This window comes from Enoplosus armatus, chromosome 1 (assembly GCF_043641665.1).
Source record: "Enoplosus armatus isolate fEnoArm2 chromosome 1, fEnoArm2.hap1, whole genome shotgun sequence".
Lineage (NCBI taxonomy): Eukaryota > Metazoa > Chordata > Actinopteri > Centrarchiformes > Enoplosidae > Enoplosus > Enoplosus armatus.
The window spans coordinates 2,322,020-2,344,609 of NC_092180.1; the positions used below are offsets into that span (position 1 = coordinate 2,322,020).

The window sequence follows — 22,590 nt, forward strand, 5'->3', positions numbered from 1 at the left end:
ACTATTGAACCAGTCACGGCACATTTACAGTGATGTTTTTAAAATGTCAATGTTGATAAATGTGCATTGTCCTCCATACAAAACATACAGTAAACAAATGGTTCTCCCTCACCCTCCAGACACGTGTTTTATTTCTACCTGCTGAATCAGTGTGTTCATTGGTTTCTGTGGGAAACGCTGGCTTTCTCTTCGCCTTTTTATTGGGTTTAATATTGACTCTTTATTTACTGCGCATGGGGGTATCTATTTATATATGTTGTTTTATATGATGTATATTGTGCTTATTTTTACATTTTTCCAGGTTAAGATCTGTGACATGCAGATGAGGGGAACACCTCGAGACCTCTTACCTGGTGACCCAGTCTGCAGCCCCATGGCCACAGTCCTGGCCGAGGCCACCACACAGCTGATACGCATCTTACATCGCACTGACCACTGGACCCATCGCATCAACAAGACCATGATCGAACGGCTCCACAAGATTAAACCTTGCTTTAGAGAGTCAGCCAGTGCATCTGGCAGTGGTGGGGGTCAGAGGCTGAAAAAGAGTCGCTCAGTGCAGAGCCGCGAGGAGCACGACGCCCAGAGAGAGAGCCAAGAAACGCCCACGAGGACGGAGGAGGAAAGGGGACGCCACGGACGGCAGCATGGCTTGGGTGACCTGTCAGATCACCACCTGAGAACGCTCTGTACGGAGGTGTGGCCGGTCCTCGCGATCATCGGGGGGGCGGATGCGGGCCTACGCGTTGGTGGGCGATGTGTGCACAAGCAGACGGGGAGGCATGCTACTCTGCTGGGAGTGGTGAAGGAAGGCAGTACGTCAGCGAAGGTGCAGTGGGACGAGGCAGAGATCACCATCAGGTACCGGGGGAAATGTTTTGCTGTGGCACTTTCTTTGTCACCTTTCTTTAACACTTTTCTTTGTGTATATGTTGCTATATTTGTTATTCACTGGTGCACGTTACAGGTAGCTAGGATTTCTTTTACACCAGCCATGTAAAAGACTTTGGCTGTCACTGCTGTTGGGTAAAAAAAAAATGTGCTGAGTGACCTTTTAGGCCTCTGAAACCTACTTTTACTGCATATTGTGAAATGACTACTTTAATGCGGGGAAACGCCTTCTTAATCCCTGTAGGGGAAGATCACATGATCGTTGGTCCAACAGCAGTGACGTTCTGTTTGGGGGAACTTACAGTGCCCTCCAAAAGTATGGCAGCGGCAAGTTTTTTTTGCTATAAACAAAAGACATTTGGTTTTGACATCAAAGGATGAATAAGAATCAGAATGTCACCTTTTACTTCCTGGTACTTGCATGCATAAACAGTATGTTTTACTATTTTAGAACATAGCACCTTTTTGTTTCAGCCACTCGCATTTTTAGTTGAGCAGAAGTATGTGAACATACGACTGAACATGCTTTTGGAGGGCACTGTATGTGACACTGGTGTGCTGTGGTCATCTTCAGCGTGACCACATGGCTGATAAAATGTATTTTGAAACACAGATGGAGCCGAACGTGTTTTGCTGAATGTTTCTTCACTGCCTGTATTCACATACCTCTGACACTCTGCATTAGCCTCTTGCTTTTTAATTATTTTTTCACCTTCCATTTTCCCTTGCTCTGATTTACCATTTTCATGTTATTGACGTCATTATTAATCCATTACCCTTTTTGCACGTCCCAATAAACCATGTTTTTGTGCCATACCGCACATTCCATCTTTTTATTTGTCTTGCATGCTGTGCTCTTTCTCTCCTGCCCTGTCCCTCACTTTGTGTTTCCTTCCCTTGTCTCTTTTCACTCTCCACTCCCTTCTATTAAAGCTTCCCAACTTTCTGGTCGCCTAGTGACACTCCGCTATACAACCTGGAACCCTGTGAGCCGCTGCCCTTCGACGTGGCGCGTTTCCGTGGCCTCACCGCCTCGCTGCTGTTGGACCTCACCTACCTTACCAGCATCCACGAGGAAACCGCTGCTAAGCTCAGCGCACGACGCCACGACAAGAAGCATCGCAACACAGCCTCGACCGGGCACGAGCCGACCAGTAATGAAGACAAGGCAGACAATGAGGGGCACAACCATAATGAACAAAAGGATGATACCGGAGCCTCATGTGGAGCAGCTCCAAACACCACGACCTCTGACCTGCGAGTGTCCCACAGCCTGGATGAGGTGAAAGCACATGTGGCGCCCAACTCCAAGTCAGAGAGTGAGATCTCCTCTGTGGTTAGCGGAGGGGTAGGCGGGAACGAGACCCTGTTCACCGCAGCTCCTCATACTCCTGCTGAGGGAAACCGGAAGAAAGGCCACGAGCACGGCTCCCGCAGTCACGAGCCTTCTTCTTCCTCTATCGCAACCCAGACAGAAATCCACGCTGTGCAGCTGTCCTACCTCTACCTGGGAGCCATGAAGACCCTCAGCGCCCTGCTTAGCTGCAGCAAGTATGCTGAGCTGCTGCTCATACCAAAGGTACTGCAGCTGGCTACGTTTTATACAATACATACAGTAGCAGGTTCTTCAGTGGCACGATGGAGGGAATAGTCTGACATATTGGGAAATACACTTGTTTTCTTGCATAGAGTTAGATGTGTAGATCAATACCACTCTCATGTCTGTCTGTTAAATATGAAGTTGGAGCCAGGAGTTGGTTAGCTTAGCTTAGCATAAAGACTGAAAACAGGGGGAAACAGCTAGCCTGGCTCTGCCTACCAGCACTTCTAAAGCTCACCAGTTAAGTTATGTGTCATTTGTTTATTTCTGTACAAAATAGAATAAAAACAGAAATTTGTGGTTTCATGGGATGTGCTGGGCTGTTTCTTGAACTGAAGCAGTGACTCCTGGAGTCAAATGAGTCTCTCAGGAGTCAGACTGAGAGTAGTATAGATCTTCTCATCTTATTCTCGGCAAGAAAATCATCAAAAAAAACTAGAATTGAACTCTTTCTTTATTGTTTTTCACCTCCCTTCCCTGTTTTTATATATTTATTTGTATATAAATTGAATAATTAGAACAATTCAATGTGGAGCAAAGGTGGCTGATGTGAGTGAAAATGCCTGAAACAGATCCAGGTCAAATGTTGTCAGATTTATGCTAACCCGTTCTCTGCTAACATCAAGGTGTTACCGGAAGCAGCGCCCAGCGGGCACAATGCTGATCTCAATGCCAGCACCAGCGGAAGCACAGCTGCCACCTCGCCAGTATGCCAGGAGGAGGTGGAGATGCGGGCGGCTCTGCAGTTTCTCATGCGCCATATGGTGAAGCGGGCAGTGATGCGCTCCCCCATCAAGCGGGCCTTGGGCCTGGCAGACCTGGAGAGGGCTCAGGCCATGATCTATAAGCTAGTTGTGAATGGGCTGTTGGAGGAGCCCAGTGGGGCAAAGGCCAAGCCTGGTGAGAACCTGTAGAGATCTGGACAGCTAGATTGTTTATTAGTGCTCCGAGAGTTCTTACTGTTTACTGTACTGTGTATTTACTGTATAAACAACAAGCATTTTTTCAGCTTCGTCTGTCTTTTTGTCCCCTTTAGGAGTGAGAAGTGAACCAGAAGGTGAGGGGGAAGCTCCAGAGGGTGAGCAGTTGGCACAAACACCAGTCACAACCAGCCCCTCTGCCTCCAGCACCACCTCCTTCATGAGTTCCTCGCTGGAGGACACCACCACTGCCACCACACCTGTCACAGACACGGAGACCGTCCCTGCGTCAGAGTCTCCGGGGGTCATGCCTCTCAGCCTCCTCAGGTCAGAACAGATGGCTGCACATATTGTCAGTCAGCTCATGTTAATGATCGTTTTTCATGTGTGATGAAATCGAGATGATTATTTTAATGCCTCTCTGTGATGTGACAGGCAAATGTTCTCAAGCTACCCAACTACAACCCTGGTTCCAACCCGTCGAGCACAGACTCCTCCGGTGTCCTCTCTGCCAACCTCTCCCTCAGATGAGGTCGGCCGCCGGCAGAGTCTCACCTCCCCAGACTCCCAGCCCAACAGACCACAAAACAGAACGGGTACCTGTAAGTATGCCACATTTCTATACCTGTAAATATCGCTGTCGTGGTGGTTTTTAGCTTGTACGCTGTGTTTTTGAATTATTACAAAATGTTTTGAGATTCTTGACCAGTAGAAGACTTCACGACAACGCAGGGTTTCCTCCAGGAAGTTGATTAGTCTTTAAATGAGCTCTCGTCTGATCACAGTCATTGATGCAAATGTCACAGAGCTACGGAGACACATCCAATATTTAATCTTAAATCAGCTTCAACTAAATGCTCTCTGTTGGATAAAGTGTGCGTCCTTCAGCCTAGTTTCTGATCGGCAGCACAGCAGTGACTTTTTCCACACATGCCCACCAGACTGTGACTGACGGAGCTCCCTCGAGCTGCTCTGATCAATTACCGCAAAGTAAATCTACGACGTGATCAATGAATCAGTGTCACCCGCTGATCTGATTTGATGGATCCTGACGCGTCTCTTTGGTTATCAGTTTTAGATAATTTATTTAATATTATCTTTTGGCTTTTTTACCTTTTTATTAGACAAGAAAGGTCGCCAACACATTTGTTGGAGCTCAAGGATACACATAAATCTGAATGTAAACAAACTTTTCTTTGTTTACAAGACAACCACAGAGGGCACCCTTTAATTATTAGATGATGATTTAGTCCTTAGACACACGGCCTGTGAATTAGCACCGCTGCTTGTTTTCCCTGAAGCTAAATATATTTTTTAAGAGTGTAATAACTGTCTTCTGACATTAATGGAGGTGCTCTTTATTCCAGACGAGTCGCCGCCACTATAATACACTGTGGGAAACAACATTCACAAACATTTGAGTTATTATTATTATGGGACACGTGAGGATCTATAAGATAAACAGTAAAATATAGATTAGAAAAAGAAAAAACTTATCACGTTTTAAGATTGTGTTTTTGCATGATGACACGTGATACACGCAAAGTGCAATATTCAAACCTATATTCCAGATTTCATAATGATTTCACTGATTGCGGTGGTTGTTTGCTCCGTCAGCTCTGTCAGACCCCAGCAGCAGGCTGTCGACCTCTCCCCCTCCTCCTGCCATCGCTGTGCCTCTGTTGGAGATGGGCTTCTCCCTGCGCCAGATCACCAAAGCTCTGGAAGCCACCGGTCAGTCTCACTCAAGTTCCCCTGTTCGCAGTTTTATTTCATTTAATTCATTGCATTTAAGCTGAATTCTTATTCCGACCAACACAAGTTAGGAAGAGAACACGCTTTGACTTCACAACAGAGCGAGGGAAAGAGGCTACAGCCAATGATTATTTTCATCATGGATTTATCTAATTTTAATTGATTAATTGTCTATGAAATGTCAGAAAAGGTGTGTAGACTGTGTGTTTCTGTTATCTCAGGTGCTCGAGGAGAAGCAGACGCTCAGAACATCACGGTTTTGGCCATGTGGATGATAGAACATCCAGGAACAGAGGACGAGCATGACGAGCCTCACACCAGAGGCAGCGGCGTTGGCGGTGACGGCTCTGACTCGTCCTGTCCGGGTGCAACAGCCTCTGCTGGAGGCAAATCTCTGGATAGGAGCTCCTATCTGTGCTCTCCCGGAGACATCGCCAGTGCGGACGCTTCAGAAATGGAGGAGGGCTTCAGCGAGAGGTACAGTACAAATAAAAGTGTATTCATAATTACAGGTCTTCACGGATCCAAAACATTGGACCCACAACGTGATGCAACGTGATATGCTATCAATCAAGAAGCAGCTGTGGTCAAATAGAGCAGCAATATAATAATAATGTCCAAAGAACGAATATAAAGTCATAGAAACTAATTGCAAAAAGCAATTTGTTTATTTACTTAAAGGTTCATATTTTCACCTCCTCCACGACAGATAGATCCGATAGACAGAAGATAATAATATATATCTATTTTTATTATCTATATCAAAATATTTTCAAATTCCAAAAATAACTGTCATTTAATAGCATAAATCTTTTCCGTAGGCTACTAGTTTCCTTAAATAGTTTCTCCTGCAGTGATCATGAAGTAACCAGAGCTGATACGCTCAGATCCATTTGGATATTAGACACATTGACATGCAGACTTGAGACCTGTGGCGGTAAAACAAGACTCGACCTGAGTACACTGAGTATGATTAGACCTGGGAGCAGAGTCAGACAAGGTCCAATCTCTATCCCTCAAAACCAAGTGGACCCGTGAAGACCTCTAGTTCACTAGCTCATATTCTAAATCGAAATGTCAAAGTTTCAGTACCATTGACAGAATTCACTGTTACTATACATGAGCAAATCGTTCTCATACTCAAATCATATGTTGAGTAAAACAGACCCTCTGTCAGTGGCACAAGAGAGTGAAGATTACAGCCATAAATGTCTGATCCAAAGCCTCATCTAAGATAAAATAAAATAATCCTTTATTAATCCCTCAGCAGGGAGATTTGCATCGTTATAGCAGCATACAGGATGGTGCAATAGCAGAGACATGAGTAGAAAAATCAGGATATAATAAATAAAAACAATAAAGACGTTATAAAAAAAGCTACTAAAACTAAAAGACAACTATAATTACAAATTACAAATGTACAAATTCACTGAACGAAAGAAAGAAAGGTAAGAGAATTAAACTGTATTGTTATACATTCAGAAATCTGCAGGAGGCCGAACGGAAGAGAAAACCCAGAGAGAAACCCAGAATAGTTAATGGTCAAGTACCGTCAGCAGGATGTTGAAGTATTTTAAGAACTATACGTTCTCCCTTGAGTTGGTGGAATCATCACAGACACTAAAATGTGCTGTACTCAGGGTCAGAAACATGAAAATACAATTGTTATTTGGTGCAGGAATATTGTGTAATGGAATCTGGTTTTAGGAAAGATGTGTTTTACTTTACTTTTTAAGTTTGTAAAGTAGTGAGCATATGACACAGATATGAAAATGAATTTTTGAACGCAGTTTTTCAGTGATAAGGGTTTTCATTTGTAAGTAAGTGTCTGTGTCCTTTTGTAGTCCTGATGGTCTGGAGCAGGACAGTGCTTCAGCCTCCAGCGGTGCTCCGCTCAGAGGCCGCTCTGCCGTCGGTAGGAAACACCGCTTTGACCTGGCTGCGCGCACGCTGTTAGCCCGCGCTGGTAAGATAATTCCACATATTTTGCCTTTGTTCACATTTAGTCTAAACAAAGTGCAGATTTATCTCCCACTTCCTCACCTCACTTTAAACTTCCTCTCCTTCTAAGCTGGACTGTACCGCTCGGTGCAGGCCCACCACAGCCAGTCTCGTCGGGAGGTCTCGTCCCTCCAACAGCAACAAGACCCGGGTGCCCTTTATGACTTCAACCTGGATGAAGAGCTGGAGATGGACCTGGACGAGGAGACCATGGAGGCCATGTTTGGCCAGGACCTTGCCAGTGACACCGACATTCTGGGAATGTGGATCCCGGAGGTACTGGACTGGCCAACATGGGTGTGTGTGACTTTATGCTATGGCTAGAGGGCTTCCTTCACCATTCTGCTCTTCACCTGCTCTGCATCTTCTCTCTGGCAGTAAATTCATACTACACATGCATGCATCCAGCGTCGTGCGTCAGTTATGTTTTTCTTTTCCTGTTCTTGCATTTTCCTACATTCCTGTGTTGGTATCTGCTTTCTTTTAACGGTGGATTTTGAGAAGTGCTCTGTGATGGACCTCGAAATGAAAGACTTAAATAACAAAATGATGATTCTCAGTGCTGCTAATCGGCTGTTTGGGAAAGGAGCTCCTTAATGCAAAGCTGTCGTTGATTCATATTTCTAACACGTCACATTGCATTGATGCTTAACTGCTGTTCAACTCTGTGTTGTGTGTAAATCCACGTTTTCCTTCGTGTATGTGAATGTGTGTGTCTGTGTGTGGTCCACCCCTCGCAGCACGTATGCGAGACAGACGATCGAGATGAAGTGGTGGTGTGCGAGTTGTGCGAGGCCAACGTGGCCAACTTCAATCAACACATGAAGAAGAGCCACCCAGGCTGCGGCCGCAGCGCCAACCGGCAAGGCTACCGCAGCAACGGCTCCTACGTAGACGGCTGGTTCGGAGGGGAGTGTGGGAGTGGAAACCCCTACTACCTGCTGTGTGGCGGCTGCAGAGAGAAGTACCTGGCCATCAAAAGCAAGGCCAAAGTCCCCATTGTGGAGAGGTATGCACACGCACACACACACACACACACACACACACACACACACACACACACACACACACACACACACACACACACACACTGTTTGCGTCACATTATGACTTTACAATAAACACATGCAAGAGATCCTTATCAAAGATGATTGTTTGTGTGTCATGTTTGGGTTATGGCGCATAATGTTTTATTTCTGTACTACCTTCTTATTTAAAGGAAGTAAAACTGATAAAGTCTCATTCTGTGGTATGTATTCAGGTATAAGGGACAGGCTCCTGACCTCCTGGGAAAGCAGGACAGTGTCTATGAAGGTAATGTGAACATCCATCCATACATCCATTTTCTGTAACCGCTTATCCTCGCGGGGGGGGTTGGAGCCGTAATTTGAACGTTTTAAACTCAACGTGAAATCCAATGTGATGTGGTGTATTTAATGTTTCTTGCAGTGACACACAGAAGTACGCCTTTGATTTCACATTATGTGTGTTTGTCTGTCCCGCTGCAGAGGACTGGGACATGCTGGATGTTGACGAAGATGAGAAGCTGACGGGGGAGGAGGAGTTTGAGCTTTTGGCCGGCCCGTTGGGTCTTAGTGAGCGCAGGATCGTCCCCGAGGCGGTCCAGTTCCCTGACAGCGACCCGCTGGGAGCCTCCATTGCCATGGTTACAGCCACCAATAGCATGGAAGAGACCCTTCTGCAGATAGGTGAGGAGGACTTTCAGGATCACGTTACTTCTGGAGACAACATCATATCTGATGCCTCGATATTACAAAGTGTTTTGTGTTGTGTGTCTCTCTGACTTTCAGCCAATCAAACTGCAGTAGTTGGTTCAATAGCATGAATAATATAACGGCAGAAAACTTGAGTGTGCGTGTTTGTGTTTAGGCTGTCAGACCTCAGTGGATAAGAGTTCCTCTGGCAGGGTGACCCTCGGCGAGCAGGCAGCAGCTCTCCAGAACCCTCACGACCGAGTGATGGCTCTGAGGAGGGTGACGGCTGCAGCCCAGGTGCTGCTGGCCAGGACCATGGTGATGAGGGCCCTGTCCCTGCTGTCTGTCAGGTAGGACATGACTACACACTCCCTCTGTCGGGCCTCTATATTCTGTCTTCTTTGATTTGACGAACAATAGCTAGTTTGGAAATCAAGTCTTCATAGTAACCTGTAACCCAACAGACTTCAGTCATGTGAGATGATTTCATTAATTAGTTTGATTGCATGAGGTCGGAATAAATACATTAGTTATGGAGCTATTTATATTGTAAAGACACTATTTGGAGAATTTGAAAATTCACAACCTTGGCGCCTTCAGGTAGCATCAAAAAGACACTGTTCTTTAAACAACGTATGCCAAGATATTTTGAAAGATGCCATAATTACATAAAAAGTGGTTTTAATTCACCGAAATGTACTTAATAATGATTAAATTGTGAATGAATAATAAACCATATATTTCTGTCTGTTCTTCGTTAATACTGAAATATTTGCAACTGAATGTAGTGAAATAAAGCAGTTAAAAAATATCAGGTTATATTCCCAAAATGTTTTATTCATTTCAACCCTTTGGATGAAAAATGTGACATTAATTTGAACATTTTAAATGTTCCTAAAATGTAGTTGACTGATGGATGAAAGCAGAGCTTTCTGTCTGTTATGTGAGACACGACTATCTCCGTCCCTCCCTCCTCCACCCTCTCCCTCCTCCACCCTTCCTTCCCTCCCACACAGTGGCTCGAGCTGCAGCCTCGCAGCAGGTCTGGAGTCTCTCGGTTTGACTGACATCAGGACTCTGGTCAGGCTGATGTGTCTGGCGGCAGCAGGCCGAGCCGGCCTTTCCACCAGTCCTACAGCAGGCTCCGGCCATGCTGAAAGGCCCCGCGGGGCCGCCAAGGCGAGCAAACCCATCTCCTGTCTGGCTTACCTCAGCACTGCAGTGGGCTGCTTGGCCTCCAACAGTCCCAACGCTGCCAAGCTGCTGGTGCAGCTGTGCACGCAGGTACACATGTTGAGGGATTAAAGGAGCAACATCAAGTCCAGTAGGATGGTTCAAAGTTATTGTATCCAAAATTAAGAAAAAATGAAATGAATACTTCAAAAGTTCAAATGATTGTTCAAAATAAACCTACTGTAATACAGGAAATAATATCAATAATATCAATATCACGCTCGTGTGTGCAGCTTAGCTTAGCTTAGCAAAAAGACTGGTGGCAGGGGGAAACAGCTAGCTTGGCTCTGTCCAAACATACACGTAGCAGTACCTCTAAAGCTCACTAATGAACATGCTGTGTCTTGTTTATTTACTCCTCACGCAAACAGAAATGTAAAAACAAGCTATTATTATCATTATTATTATTATTATTATTATTATTAGAGACAGGCCTTTATTTTTGAATATATTTAATCATGTATTAGTAAGCACATTTCTTATTTCTTTTTTTTTGTTATAAATTTAAAGCTGCATCTCATAATAATACAATATTTGCTTCCTTCGCAGAACCTGATCTCTGCAGCTACCGGCATGAATCTGACCACAGTGGACGACCCCATCCAGAGGAAGTTCCTGCCCAGCTTTCTGCGCGGCGTAGCTGAGGAGAACAAGCTCGTCACCTCTCCCAACTTTGTGGTCACACAGGCTCTGGTGGCCCTGCTGGCAGATAAAGGGGCCAGACTCAGACCTGCTTATGACAAGGCTGATATGGAGAAAAGAGGTTTGTAGACTTCAAAGAGCAGGAGATACAAATCAGCTGCATGTTGTCTGTTTGTCATTGTTTTTGTGCATCTCATTGGTCGTCTTTATCTCTCACAATCATGATATTTCATATTGGTAGTTCTTGTGATGAAGTAGATGTTGGATCCTGTTTGTGTTAGCTGTTGAAATCTTTCAAAGTAATGAAACATGCTGAACGTGGCACCACCTTGATTGATTATGCCACATTACATTTATCTTTCAAATGTTCTTCTTGTAATTTGGCCTCAGACACAGCAGCAAACTGCACACCTATATGTTAGTCATCTCATTATTATTAGCATGTTTTTTCTGTAATTCGTGTAGTAATGCCATAATTCATCAGTGGTGTCTGAATCAGAAAGTCTCATGTTGTGCCAGCTTGGCTCTGTTCCTCTCTGTTCACTCGGGTCACCTTTTTGTTATTTTCAGTGCTTTTTGTGATCTCATGTCTGTCTTTTTCATTTTGGTTCCTTCTCTCACTCACCGGGCAACTTTGTCACCTTGTTTTCCGTGTCGATCAGGTCTAATTGCACATTTGTATGCACATCCTTCCCATAATCCCTCCGCTGTAGGGCCTCTGGAGCTGGCCAACGCTCTGGCGGCCTGCTGCCTTTCCTCAAGGCTTTCCTCGCAGCACCGCCAGTGGGCCGCCCAGCAGCTGGTCCGCACACTGGCCGCCCACGACCGCGACAACAACCAGAGCCGGCCGCAGACCTTTGCCGACATGGCGGGGGACCTGCGAAAGTGCTCCTTCATCAAGCTAGAGGCTCACCAGAGCAGAGTGAGTCCATACAGGAGTTCCCTGACTGGTTTAGAACTTGTTGTTTGGTGTGAACTGATTGATATTAAACGAAGTCTTTCTCTGTTTCACTCAGGTCATCACATGTGGTTGGTGCAGTAAGAAAGGCCTGTTGGCTACTAGTGGAAATGATGGGACGGTCAGGATGTGGAACGTGACCAAGAGCCAGTACACCCTCCAGCAGACCTGCATCTTCAACAAGGAGTAAGGCTTTCTGACACGCCACCAATACCACAGTCTAATGTTCTGTAGTAGTGTTACATTCTGAAGGGAAAAGCAAAAATATTGATTAGTGCAGCTTTTACAAACAAAAGACATCATAAGTTTTATGACTCCAATGTGGACTGATAGAGATGTACAGATAAAATGACTAAAAGCCTGGTCACATCAGCATTTAAGACGGCAACGTTTGGCAAGAAAGTCAATTCATTTCAATGGTCAGTAGGTCAGTAGAGTCACTCCTGGGGACGAAGTAAATCTGCCTGAAGTTTGAGTAAAATTTTTTTTGACTTCAACAGTTAGCCAGCAGCTAGCATGCTCGTTAGATCGGAGAGTGACGAGGTCTAAAGTGTGATATGAAAGGACGTTAGACAAATTTAGCGACTAGCTAGAAAGTGGAGCATTTAGTAGCTAAAGAGCCAGATGTGTTTCTTAGGAGTTAGAGAAGCCCACAGCAGAGCTAAGAGGACATTCAAATGAATGCTAATGTTATTCTGTGTCAGCTGGAAATAGATGTGTAACAGTTTGCAAACACTTTCCCCACAACAACTTTATAAGGTGATAATACGAGCTAACATGTTCCCCATAATAACTTTTATGAGGTGATAATAGGTCAGATGTGTTTTCTCCAAACAAATAAATGAATGCTGCTGTAATTTTGTTCTCATGTATGTTGATTCTGTGTTCTCTCTCTTCAGTGATGGCTCTTCAGAGGAGGGCATGTCAGGTTTGGGATCTCCCAGCGACCCTTGCCTGTCTCCTCTGGCCTGGAGCGTCACTGGAAGATATCTGGCCTCCGCTATGGAGAAGATGGTCAACATCTGGCAAGTTAACGGTAAACATTTATTTGTTCACGCTCCTCTGGGGGTCTTTATTCTATTTTTATTTTATCGTGCAGTGTGTTAATGATGAGCTCCATTTGAGTTGTTTCAGTATAAAATGTGTTATGTGGCCCTGCTCGTGTCACTGGTGTGTGAGGTCCACAGAATATGAATGAGAGGGCATTAAGATTTTATAGCTTCCATTAAAAATGAATATGTCTGGGGACTGAATGTGGGCCAATCATCTCTTCCTGCCTCCCACCACACACCCTGCAGCATGCACCATCTGTCCTTGGCCACTTTCTATCGCCTCGAGGATGAAAGTCCGCGATCACATTTCTATTAGCTTTCATGAGCTCATTTACTCTTGTGCCTTTGAAATGTGACCGTCTTTAATGCACGACCAAATAAACCCGCTTTCTGTGGGCATTGTTGTGTAATTAGTTAAAGCCACAGTCCACGATTTTGCCTCTCAAGATATTTCAAAACAGCTTATGATGTTTAAACAGCGTAAACATGTTCTCAGTGTATTAAAATGGCCGTGATAACAGCTCCACACTAACTGTGAGCTCCTGTTCTCTCCTCTAAGGTGGTAAGGGCCTTCTGGACGTGCAGCCTCACTGGGTGTCAGCGCTGGCTTGGCCTAAAGAGGAGGCAGAGTCCTTGTGGTGCGGGGACCCCAAGGACATGCTGCTGGTGGGACGAATGGATGGATCTCTGGGCCTCATCGAGGTGCTGGATACTTCCAGTATGCACCGCACCGAGCTGGAGCACTGCTACAGGAAAGATGGTATGAAGACGGGTTGAATGAGTGACAAATCTCTGTGTTGTTGTTGTTGTAATATTTTTTGGCTGTACACTCTTAATCTCCTGCCAGATCATCAGTAGTTTCTTTGATATCTTCTTTCTTTGATAATTCTGCACCTGTCTGCCAAAGTGACGTGTTGTCCTCTCTCAGTGGCGGTGATGCACATAGCCTGGTACAGTGAAGACAAGCCTTTTGCTGTGGGCTACGCAGATGGCAAGTTGCTGATAGGATCCAAAGAGCCCTTAGAAAAAGGAGCCATCGTGGTCATTGATGCACACAAGGTAAACTCTACAAAAAGAATCAATCAGTTGTTTTGATTTAAATCTGTGGAGCCAAATTCTTCTCAGAGCTGAATATCTCTGCATGTTGTTCTTTTTTCCAGGAGTCAATCACCAGTATGAAGTGGAGTCCTACTGGTCAGATCTTACTGACCTGTGCCAAAGAGGAGACGGTGAAGCTGTGGGCCAGTCCGGACTCTCACTCTCACTCTGACTCTGGCTCTTGCTCTGGCTGGCGCTGCCTGCAGAGTCTCAGACACCCCTCCCTGGTTAACGGTGTGGCCTGGTGCAGCCTGTCTGGACGTGGCCCAAAGCCGCTCAGCATGTTAGCCATGTAGGTTGTCCTCAAGTACAGACAGTTTATGAGGTGTTCTCTTCACCTCCACACTCATGTTGACATCATCATTTAAATGAGTTCCTCAAATTGTCTTTAATAAAGCATGTGTGGTCAATGACGATATTGCTGTAAAGTCCATAACAATTCATATGAAAGATACAGAAACAAGTCAGTATCGAGTCATCATTTCACAGCTAATCTTCACAACAAAGCAGATGCTTCACTTTCAGCTCACACTCTGTGGGATCCATTTTGTTTCACAGGACAGAAACAGAAAGGTTTTTTTATTTTAATTTGAAGATACGAGAGAGGCTCTGACCTGCTGTCTGAGCGATTTAACATGAAACTTTTGATCTGCCACAATCTCGAGGAAACATTTTCACTCTTCACCCCGGCATGTTTTTAGCACAAGGATAATATATTTCCATGAAAGAATATGTCCTATGTTCGGTAGGTTTTCATGTGTCGCTGTGTTTTTCAGATGCTGCCAGAACGGCCTGGTCTCCGTCTGGACTGTTCCTCAAGACATCTGTAACTTCCCAGAATCCTCTTCCTCTGACTCGGAGGGATGGTGGGAGCATGAGGCAAAACCTAAATTCATGGTAATTCATTATCTATGAATTCATTCATAGATAATTACTCTAAATCGTTACCTGACTGATGACGTGTCATTTTTCTTTTATCATTAACGACATTGATTTTACATTTTTTTTTGCTGTTCATTTTAAGTTTCTGGACATTTGATGAATTCTGCCTCGGCACCTAAATCTTTCTGACCATACCTGCAGATTCACACCAATATATCATGCTGCTTATTCTCTATATACATGCATGGAGTCTTAGGAGCACATTTTCAACCAGAGCACAACATGTATTCCAACAGATGGTGCGTTCTTCCACTTACGTGTTGTCACTGTTGCAGTCTTCACGGTGGTCACGAGATGGAGCAGTGTGTGTTTTCCAGCTGAAGGGCCACATCACTCCAGTAAGAACGCTGGCCTTCAGCCCTGATGGTCTGGCTCTGGCATCTGGAGGAGTGGGAGGCCTCATGAACATCTGGTCCCTGCGGGTAAGAAATACACACATACAGATGGAGGTGAAAACACCCACACAGGATATATGGAAATACTGCAGGTACACGTCACATAAAAAGCTCACATCTGTCCCTGAAATGTTCAGGAACATTTCCTGCTTGGGCTCATGTGTGAATGTGACCTCGTAACATTTCAGGGAAAATGCCGGTACGTCTGTGGTGTGAATGAAAGCAGTAACATTGCAGGGACAAGCATGTAAAGGGTCACGTCCGTCTGACATGGAGCGAGCGAACCAATCACAAGACTCCGCTAATGACGTGTTTGAATCCGCGACTTGTTCACGGTTGCCTTTCGCGTTTAATATTTGTTGAATATTAAATACAAGAACAGCTCGTCAACAGCTGCCCGCCATGTACACGTACATCCGAAGGTTATCCCAGTAATTTACTGGGAACTGTGTGTGAAAGAGGCTTTAGATACACAGATGAACGTGTGAAACATAAAGTTCAACCACAGAGGTGAAAAGAACAAACACAGATCATCTGGCAGATCATACAGTAGTTTACAGTGACACTGAATACCTTTCCACTGGAGTCATTGTGTGTGTGTGTCTTCAACAGGACGGGTCAGTGCTCCAGACAGTAGTAGCCGGTTCAGGGGCGATCCAGAACATTGTCTGGATCCCAGATGTGGGTGTCGCTGTCTGCTCCAACAGGTCAAAGGTAAAACATCTTGACATTTCTCAACGCATCACTAGAATTAGATGAATATTTATTTACTCACCGGTCTGCTTCGTTTCCAGGATGTGCTGGTTGTGAACTGCTCCAAAGAGTTCATGGCGTCCAACCATGTGCTGGCCACTTGCCGCACGGCCCTGAAGAAGCAGGGCGTAGTCGGCCTCAACATGGCGCCCTGCATGAGGGCCTTCCTGGAGAGACTCCCTGTCATGCTGCAGGAGCAGTACGCCTACGAGAAGGTACAGGGACATTTAATATGTTCTCCACGTTATTGTGTCTACTGCCGAACACCATTTAGATTATTGTAATCTTCATTAATCTTATGATTATCTAACTGTGTACAAAACAAAACGCTACGTGAACGTATTTTAAGCATTGTGTTGATTGCAGATTAATGAGATCCATACATGAATACACAGTGGGGTCCAAACCTCTGAGACCACTAGTCAAGATACTTCTATTTTGCATTTGTTTCGAATGTAAGACTGTATTTTTCAATACAAATGATAATATCAGTTTAACACTTTGAGTAAAAAGTTGAATCTTTGAAAAATGTTCAGGAATTTCAGAAAATCTGACTTTTTGTATGAAGGAGTTAAGTTGGTCAATGCCACAAATTTGACCTGAAAATAGTGCAGAATCAAAATATTTCTTCTTCATTTTACGTGTCATAACTTCTTGTGTTTCAAAATGTTTCTGAATCCTCAAAATTTGTGATTATTTCCAGGTTTATGTGAAAATATTTGAGATTTTCAATGTGGTCTCTGACCTTTGGACTCCACTGTACCTGTTATATTCAGTCTAATCTGCAGGTCTGGGTTCGTGTGTCAATATGTCTAATACACTTATGGATCATCATCTTTGTCACAATCATCACAGGTTTTGAACTGTGAAGTGCAGGAATAACGGCATGCGTCGCTGCTCTTTATGACCGCAGCTGCGCGTTAAACGATGTCACGCGTGCTGAATCAAAGGCAGCAGGTCTTTCTTTGATACTGTCACTGTTCATAATCATACATACTGTCAGGAGATATTCATCTTGGACGAAACACAGACACCAGTTTCTTCCACCCACAGTCACAAAGATGACACACCGCTGCAGGACACGGTCTGGCTCCCATTCTGCATCAAAACGTTGACTTTTACAATAATGTTTAAATGTGCGTGCGGTTAAGACCTACAGCTGAATGAGACTAAAATACCAGACTGTAAATCAAAAGAGGCGGACCAGGTGCCCTGAGAGAAGAGGGTATAGCAGAAAACCATCTCCTAGAGTCTCTGATATCACGGTTTTTAACTGTATTACTTTCAAATAATTTCCAGTCGTTGCTGATGTTTCCTTTTCTCTTCAACTTCTAGCCTCACGTCGTATGTGGGGAGCAGCTCGTCCACAGCCCCTATATGCAGTGCCTTGCCTCCCTGGCTGTTGGTCTCCACCTGGACCAGCTCCTGTGTCGCCCCCCTGTGCCGCCTCCCCTCCGACACTGCCCACCTGAGTCTGGCCTCGCCGTCTGGTGTGCCAGCGAGTGGGCCTGGTTGGACTGCTTCTCTACAACAGTGAAAGCGGCGGAGGCCCTCGCTCGAGGCGCCACCTTCCCCGAGTCGTTCTCAGTTCCTGACCTGGAGCCTGTCCCCAAAGACGAAATGGCTCTGCTCATGGTGAGGGAGGCTGCTGCTGCTCTAACTGCTGGAACTGTCATTTATAATGTAGTTAAAACCTACTGTTGCATGTAATAACAGTCTTTGCTCTCTGTTTTTCCAGGACAACAGTAAATGGGGCTCTGGTATGGATGAGCAGATCATGTCCTGGGCCACCTCTAGACCAGAGGTAATTCAGATTGATCCCCAGATTAGCTGTAATAAATGTCTCTGTTTATTCTCCTCAGATCCTGCTGACGATAACTCCAGTTATTAATGTGTGTGTGTGTGTGTTTGTGTGTTGGGCGTTTGCAGGACTGGCACCTCGGGGGGAAGTGTGATGTGTATCTGTGGGGTGCAGGGCGACACGGCCAGCTGGCGGAGGCTGGCAGGAACATCCTGGTACCGACTGCCGCCCCGTCCTTCTCTCAGGCCCAACAGGTACACAGACGGCACATAGAACAGTCCACAGACTGTCTTCGTTAACCGCATCCACAAAACACCAGTTACATCATGTGAGAGTGAAGGACACATGTAGTTGTTATTAATTCCACTTTACTGCAAGAGTAAGTGCGTTTACTGCCTGTTACACTGTGTAGATGGATATAATCTGGCTCTATTTGATGCATATTTTTGCAATAAGAAAGAAAAGAAACGTGTATTAAAATGTGCTACTCCCCCAGCTTTATGGAAGTGTAACTAAATCACTTTTTGAGTTTGACCGGAGGTCGTTAACCAGCTGACAACATGGATGTCATAAAATGTGATTATTGCTCCCCTGGTTAATCTGCTGTCTACCACCAACCCTGCTGCCGTTCATGTCCTCCTCCTGCAGGTGGTGTGTGGTCAGAACTGCACCTTTGTGATCCAGCCTAACGGGACGGTGTTGGCCTGCGGGGAGGGCAGCTACGGCCGTCTGGGGCAGGGCAACTCCGACGACCTGCATGTCCTCACGGTCATCTCGGCTCTTCAAGGTGGCGCTGGAATAGCTGTCGTTCTTAACAAACATGAATTTCAGTCGCAGTTGTGGCCTTCCACATTAACTGTATTGTGTTACCTGTACACTGACCGTGTGGTCGTCTCTTTGTCCCTCAGGCTTTGTTGTGACTCAGCTGGTGACATCATGTGGCAGTGACGGTCACTCCATGGCTCTGACGGAGAGCGGCGAGGTGTTCAGCTGGGGGGACGGGGACTACGGTAAGCTGGGCCACGGGAACAGCGACCGCCAGCGCCGACCGAGACAGATTGAAGCACTGCAAGGAGAGGAGGTGGTGCAGGTCAGTCTGTCAGGGGGACCTCGTAGTAATACACGATTTTGGAGCATATTTTGTGGGCTTTTGTTAGCTTGGTTGCAGTCACAGTTAACTTTGATGTTTTCTTTGCTGTCCTCCAGATGTCGTGCGGGTTCAAACATTCGGCAGTGGTAACAGCTGATGGAAAGCTCTTCACGTTTGGTAATGGTGATTACGGCAGGCTGGGTTTGGGAAACACCTCAAACAAGAAGCTACCAGAGAAGGTCACCGCTCTGGAGGGCTACCAAGTCGGACAGGTAGGACAGAAAAGGGCAAAAGTGACTCCAGACTGTTTTTCTGTCTTTCTTGTGTTTTGACAGCTGAAATATTTTGAAGCTTTAGTAAACGTAGATGACTCTCAGAGTTTATGTTGACGTGTGTTCCCTCCTCAGGTGGCTTGTGGTCTGAACCACACTTTGGTCATCTCTGCTGATGGAATGATGGTTTGGGCTTTTGGCGACGGAGACTACGGAAAACTGGGACTTGGCAATTCCACAGCCAAGTCGTCGCCTCAGGTAGGCGCTGCTGCGTCATTTGAGCTGTGAAGCGAAGGTCTCTTTTGATCTTGAGTGAACGTAACGTCGGTTTATTTTTCATTTTTAATTCCTCAGAAAGTGGACGTTCTGTGTGGAATCGGCATCAAGAAAGTGGCCTGTGGAACTCAGTTCTCTGTGGCTTTAACCAAAGATGGCAAAGTGTTCACGTTCGGCCAAGGTACGCTCCGCTTTGATCTTCACTTTACTCCCCAAATGATTCTAAATATGATAACGATTAGAGCTGCAATGATTAGCCGATCTGCAATTATTTTGATAATTGTCATTCAAGTTACCTTTCAAGCAAATATGCCAGATAATTCAGCTTCTCAAATGTGATGATTTGCTGCATTCTGTTTGCTTAAATCATAGTAAACTGAATATTTTACATTTTGGACCATTGGTCAGACAAAACTCGACATTTGATGACATAACTTTTATTTTGTTTTGCATTTTTCACTATTTTCTGAGGTTTTACAGACGAAACGATGAATTAAGAAAGTAATCAGCAGATAAACATTCAAATATTTTTTCCTCCCCTGTTGCAGACCGCCTAATTGGCTTGCCAGAAGGCCGAGCCAGGAACCACAACCGGCCCCAGCAGGTCCCGGCTCTGTCAGGGATCCACATCCAGGATGTCGCTGTGGGAGCTGAACACACTCTGGTGCTCTCCTCCACGGGAGACGTTTACACCTGGGGCAGCAACTCAGAGGGACAGGTAACCTGCTGACACACACACTGAAAGGCCGTCAGTCGTCTCTGTGGTGACATTTCCAAACAGGGCAGCGAAGGCAGATTATCAATAACGTGACGTCAGGATGAAGAAACTATTTATAACCTTCAGCCAGCGTCTGCTCTGGAATAATGCATTTTTAGCATTCAGTCAACTAGAACTAGAAAAGTGTATTTGTTGAATCAGTCTTATTCTAGTTTTACAATCTAATATCTTTATATCATGTCAGCAAGTCGTCCAATATCACAAATCTGCCTCAGGGGGCTTCGCAATCTGTAGCGTCACCCTCTGTCCTCAGGCCCTCGATTCGGATGAGGAAGAACTCCCCCCAATAACCCCAGAAAGCACTTTTAAAAGGGAAAAAATGGAAGAATAACTAACTTCAGGAGGAGCGGAGAAGAGGGATCCCTCCTCTCTGTTGCTATCTGCTATTTGCTGTCAGCCGGTGGAGTTTTCTCAGTTTTAAAGAGTCAAACTCTCCACTCGCTGATAAAACTGTGAGACGTGGATGAAAGCTTCAGGAGAAGCTTGTAAGTGGACCTTGAGTTAAGAGTATTTTGTCAAATGTAAAGAGACCTTCTTTTAGGTTTCAGCAGTTTTTATACACACTTGTCCAGAAATGATTAATTCATGTTTAATTTGGGTGAAGGCGTATTATAAATGATTTAATTCTCGTGTCCTTGAACTGAACCTCTGTTGTCTAGCTGGGTCTGGGCCACACCAACCACGTTAGAGAACCCACAGTGGCGACTGTGCTGCAGGGAAAAAACATCCACCAGATCTCTGCTGGACGCTGCCACAGTGCTGCATGGACGGCTCCCTCTGTGCCGCCTCGAGCACCAGGTTAGAGACACACACACACACACACTCGTCCTAACACAAGGCCCCCTGCCATGGCACCGCTGTCTGATGGGCAGACACTTTATCCTGGAGGTCAGATTTCCTGCTGTGCTGCTGGGACGTGAAGTAAATACCAAACTGGGGCTCAGCACATTGTTGTCAGATGAGGCAGCGCCATTGTTTGGTGAACGAACACTGAGGAATTTCATGCATTGGGGTTAGAAAGCTGCTGAGTCCTCATTCCAGCAGCTCCAGTACGTGCCAAATGACTATTGTCATGTGACAGTAAAACAGAAGATATGTGTAAATACCTCATAAAATATAGCTGAACTCAGATGGAGTTCTGCACGACTGCCACAAAAAAGTGAGAACTCATCGTTGAGTGTTAACATAACAAACCTGTTTTTGTTTAACTTTTTGTATTCTAACTACTTTTTACGTGCAACATTTATAATTCTGTCTTCAGTGGGATTTGTGGTATTTGCAAATTTAATTTATAGTTTTATTGCTTTCTGCTCACCTCTTGTAATACCTCCCTGCTCTGTGCTCCTCCTCCTCCTCCTCCTCCTCCTCCTCAGGCTCGTCGGTTCCTCTCCAGCTGGGTCTTCCTGTGACGGTGCCTCCTCAGTACAACGGGCTGAAAGAGGTCAGCATCGAGGCGGTGAGGGCTCGCCTACGACTCCTCTACCACTTCTCCGACCTCATGTACTCCTCGTGGAGGCTGCTCAACCTCAGCCCCAACAACCAGGTAGGCAAAGAACCAGGACACGTGTAAGAAACTTCACAGCTTGCAGAGCACATCAAAGGGTCGGGGCTGTCTAATGACTGTGAAAATGTAAAAACCCATCATCAAACACGAATCAGTGTTAGCTTTGAGAAGATGTTACTTCAGGAGGTAGTACGTGAAACCTCAGTTGAGGCTGTAAATTAAGTGAAATATCAAAAGAAAATTAATTTAGTATCAAACTGTGATGTCTTTTTTATTAAAAGAAGGTAACTAAGTTTAAGTTTTGGGAGGCAGTGAAAGCTTCATCACACACTGTATTTCAGTAATGATGGTGAATTGTTACTCTGCAGAGCTGCACGTCCCACTACAACGCTGGTACCTGGGGGATCGTTCAGGGCCAGCTGAGGCCCCTGTTGGCCCCCAGAGTGTACACTCTGCCCATGGTGCGCTCCATAGGCAAGACCATGGTGCAGGGCAAGAACTACGGCCCCCAGATCACCGTCAAACGGATCTCCACACGGTCAGTCCTCCACTCAGATTTATTCCCACAGTACAGAAAGTTCCCAGTTTGGCTCCAGTGGTGAATTCTTCTCGTTCTGCCTCTTCTTCCCTTTCGGACTGTGACTCTCTGCAGGGGGCGCAAGTGTAAACCCATCTTTGTGCAGATCGCTCGTCAGGTCGTGAAGCTGAACGCCTCGGACCTTCGACTGCCCTCGAGGGCCTGGAAGGTCAAACTGGTGGGAGAGGGGGCTGACGACGCAGGGGGGGTCTTTGATGATACCATCACAGAGATGTGTCAGGTATGGACACGTCTGTACGCAGTCTGAACTGAAGGACTCTTGATAAGTGAGTTTACTGGATGGACTTGTGACGCGGTGATCTTTCTCTCTTGGTGA

At 45.5% G+C, this 22,590-nt stretch overlaps 1 protein-coding gene across 1 annotated transcript in view; it reads left to right on the forward strand.

The window, feature by feature from the left end:
- herc1 (HECT and RLD domain containing E3 ubiquitin protein ligase family member 1) overlaps positions 1–22,590 on the forward strand; it is a 55,633-nt gene that overhangs the window by 26,752 nt on the left and 6,291 nt on the right. Inside the window, exons 37-74 of the mRNA XM_070915417.1 lie at positions 302–861; positions 1,825–2,470; positions 3,118–3,386; positions 3,535–3,738; positions 3,847–4,007; positions 5,029–5,145; positions 5,388–5,643; positions 7,011–7,132; positions 7,238–7,464; positions 7,908–8,176; positions 8,429–8,481; positions 8,676–8,876; positions 9,058–9,232; positions 9,899–10,166; positions 10,665–10,878; positions 11,471–11,679; positions 11,774–11,901; positions 12,615–12,751; positions 13,327–13,527; positions 13,696–13,826; positions 13,928–14,157; positions 14,642–14,762; positions 15,083–15,229; positions 15,815–15,916; positions 15,997–16,170; positions 17,291–17,590; positions 17,694–17,759; positions 17,885–18,010; positions 18,405–18,543; positions 18,665–18,846; positions 18,963–19,118; positions 19,254–19,376; positions 19,473–19,575; positions 19,943–20,112; positions 20,832–20,970; positions 21,546–21,715; positions 22,045–22,214; positions 22,329–22,494. Of these exons, the coding sequence (XP_070771518.1) occupies positions 302–861; positions 1,825–2,470; positions 3,118–3,386; positions 3,535–3,738; positions 3,847–4,007; positions 5,029–5,145; positions 5,388–5,643; positions 7,011–7,132; positions 7,238–7,464; positions 7,908–8,176; positions 8,429–8,481; positions 8,676–8,876; positions 9,058–9,232; positions 9,899–10,166; positions 10,665–10,878; positions 11,471–11,679; positions 11,774–11,901; positions 12,615–12,751; positions 13,327–13,527; positions 13,696–13,826; positions 13,928–14,157; positions 14,642–14,762; positions 15,083–15,229; positions 15,815–15,916; positions 15,997–16,170; positions 17,291–17,590; positions 17,694–17,759; positions 17,885–18,010; positions 18,405–18,543; positions 18,665–18,846; positions 18,963–19,118; positions 19,254–19,376; positions 19,473–19,575; positions 19,943–20,112; positions 20,832–20,970; positions 21,546–21,715; positions 22,045–22,214; positions 22,329–22,494 (7,332 nt within the window). The remainder of the gene's footprint in view (positions 1–301; positions 862–1,824; positions 2,471–3,117; positions 3,387–3,534; positions 3,739–3,846; positions 4,008–5,028; positions 5,146–5,387; positions 5,644–7,010; positions 7,133–7,237; positions 7,465–7,907; positions 8,177–8,428; positions 8,482–8,675; positions 8,877–9,057; positions 9,233–9,898; positions 10,167–10,664; positions 10,879–11,470; positions 11,680–11,773; positions 11,902–12,614; positions 12,752–13,326; positions 13,528–13,695; positions 13,827–13,927; positions 14,158–14,641; positions 14,763–15,082; positions 15,230–15,814; positions 15,917–15,996; positions 16,171–17,290; positions 17,591–17,693; positions 17,760–17,884; positions 18,011–18,404; positions 18,544–18,664; positions 18,847–18,962; positions 19,119–19,253; positions 19,377–19,472; positions 19,576–19,942; positions 20,113–20,831; positions 20,971–21,545; positions 21,716–22,044; positions 22,215–22,328; positions 22,495–22,590) is intronic.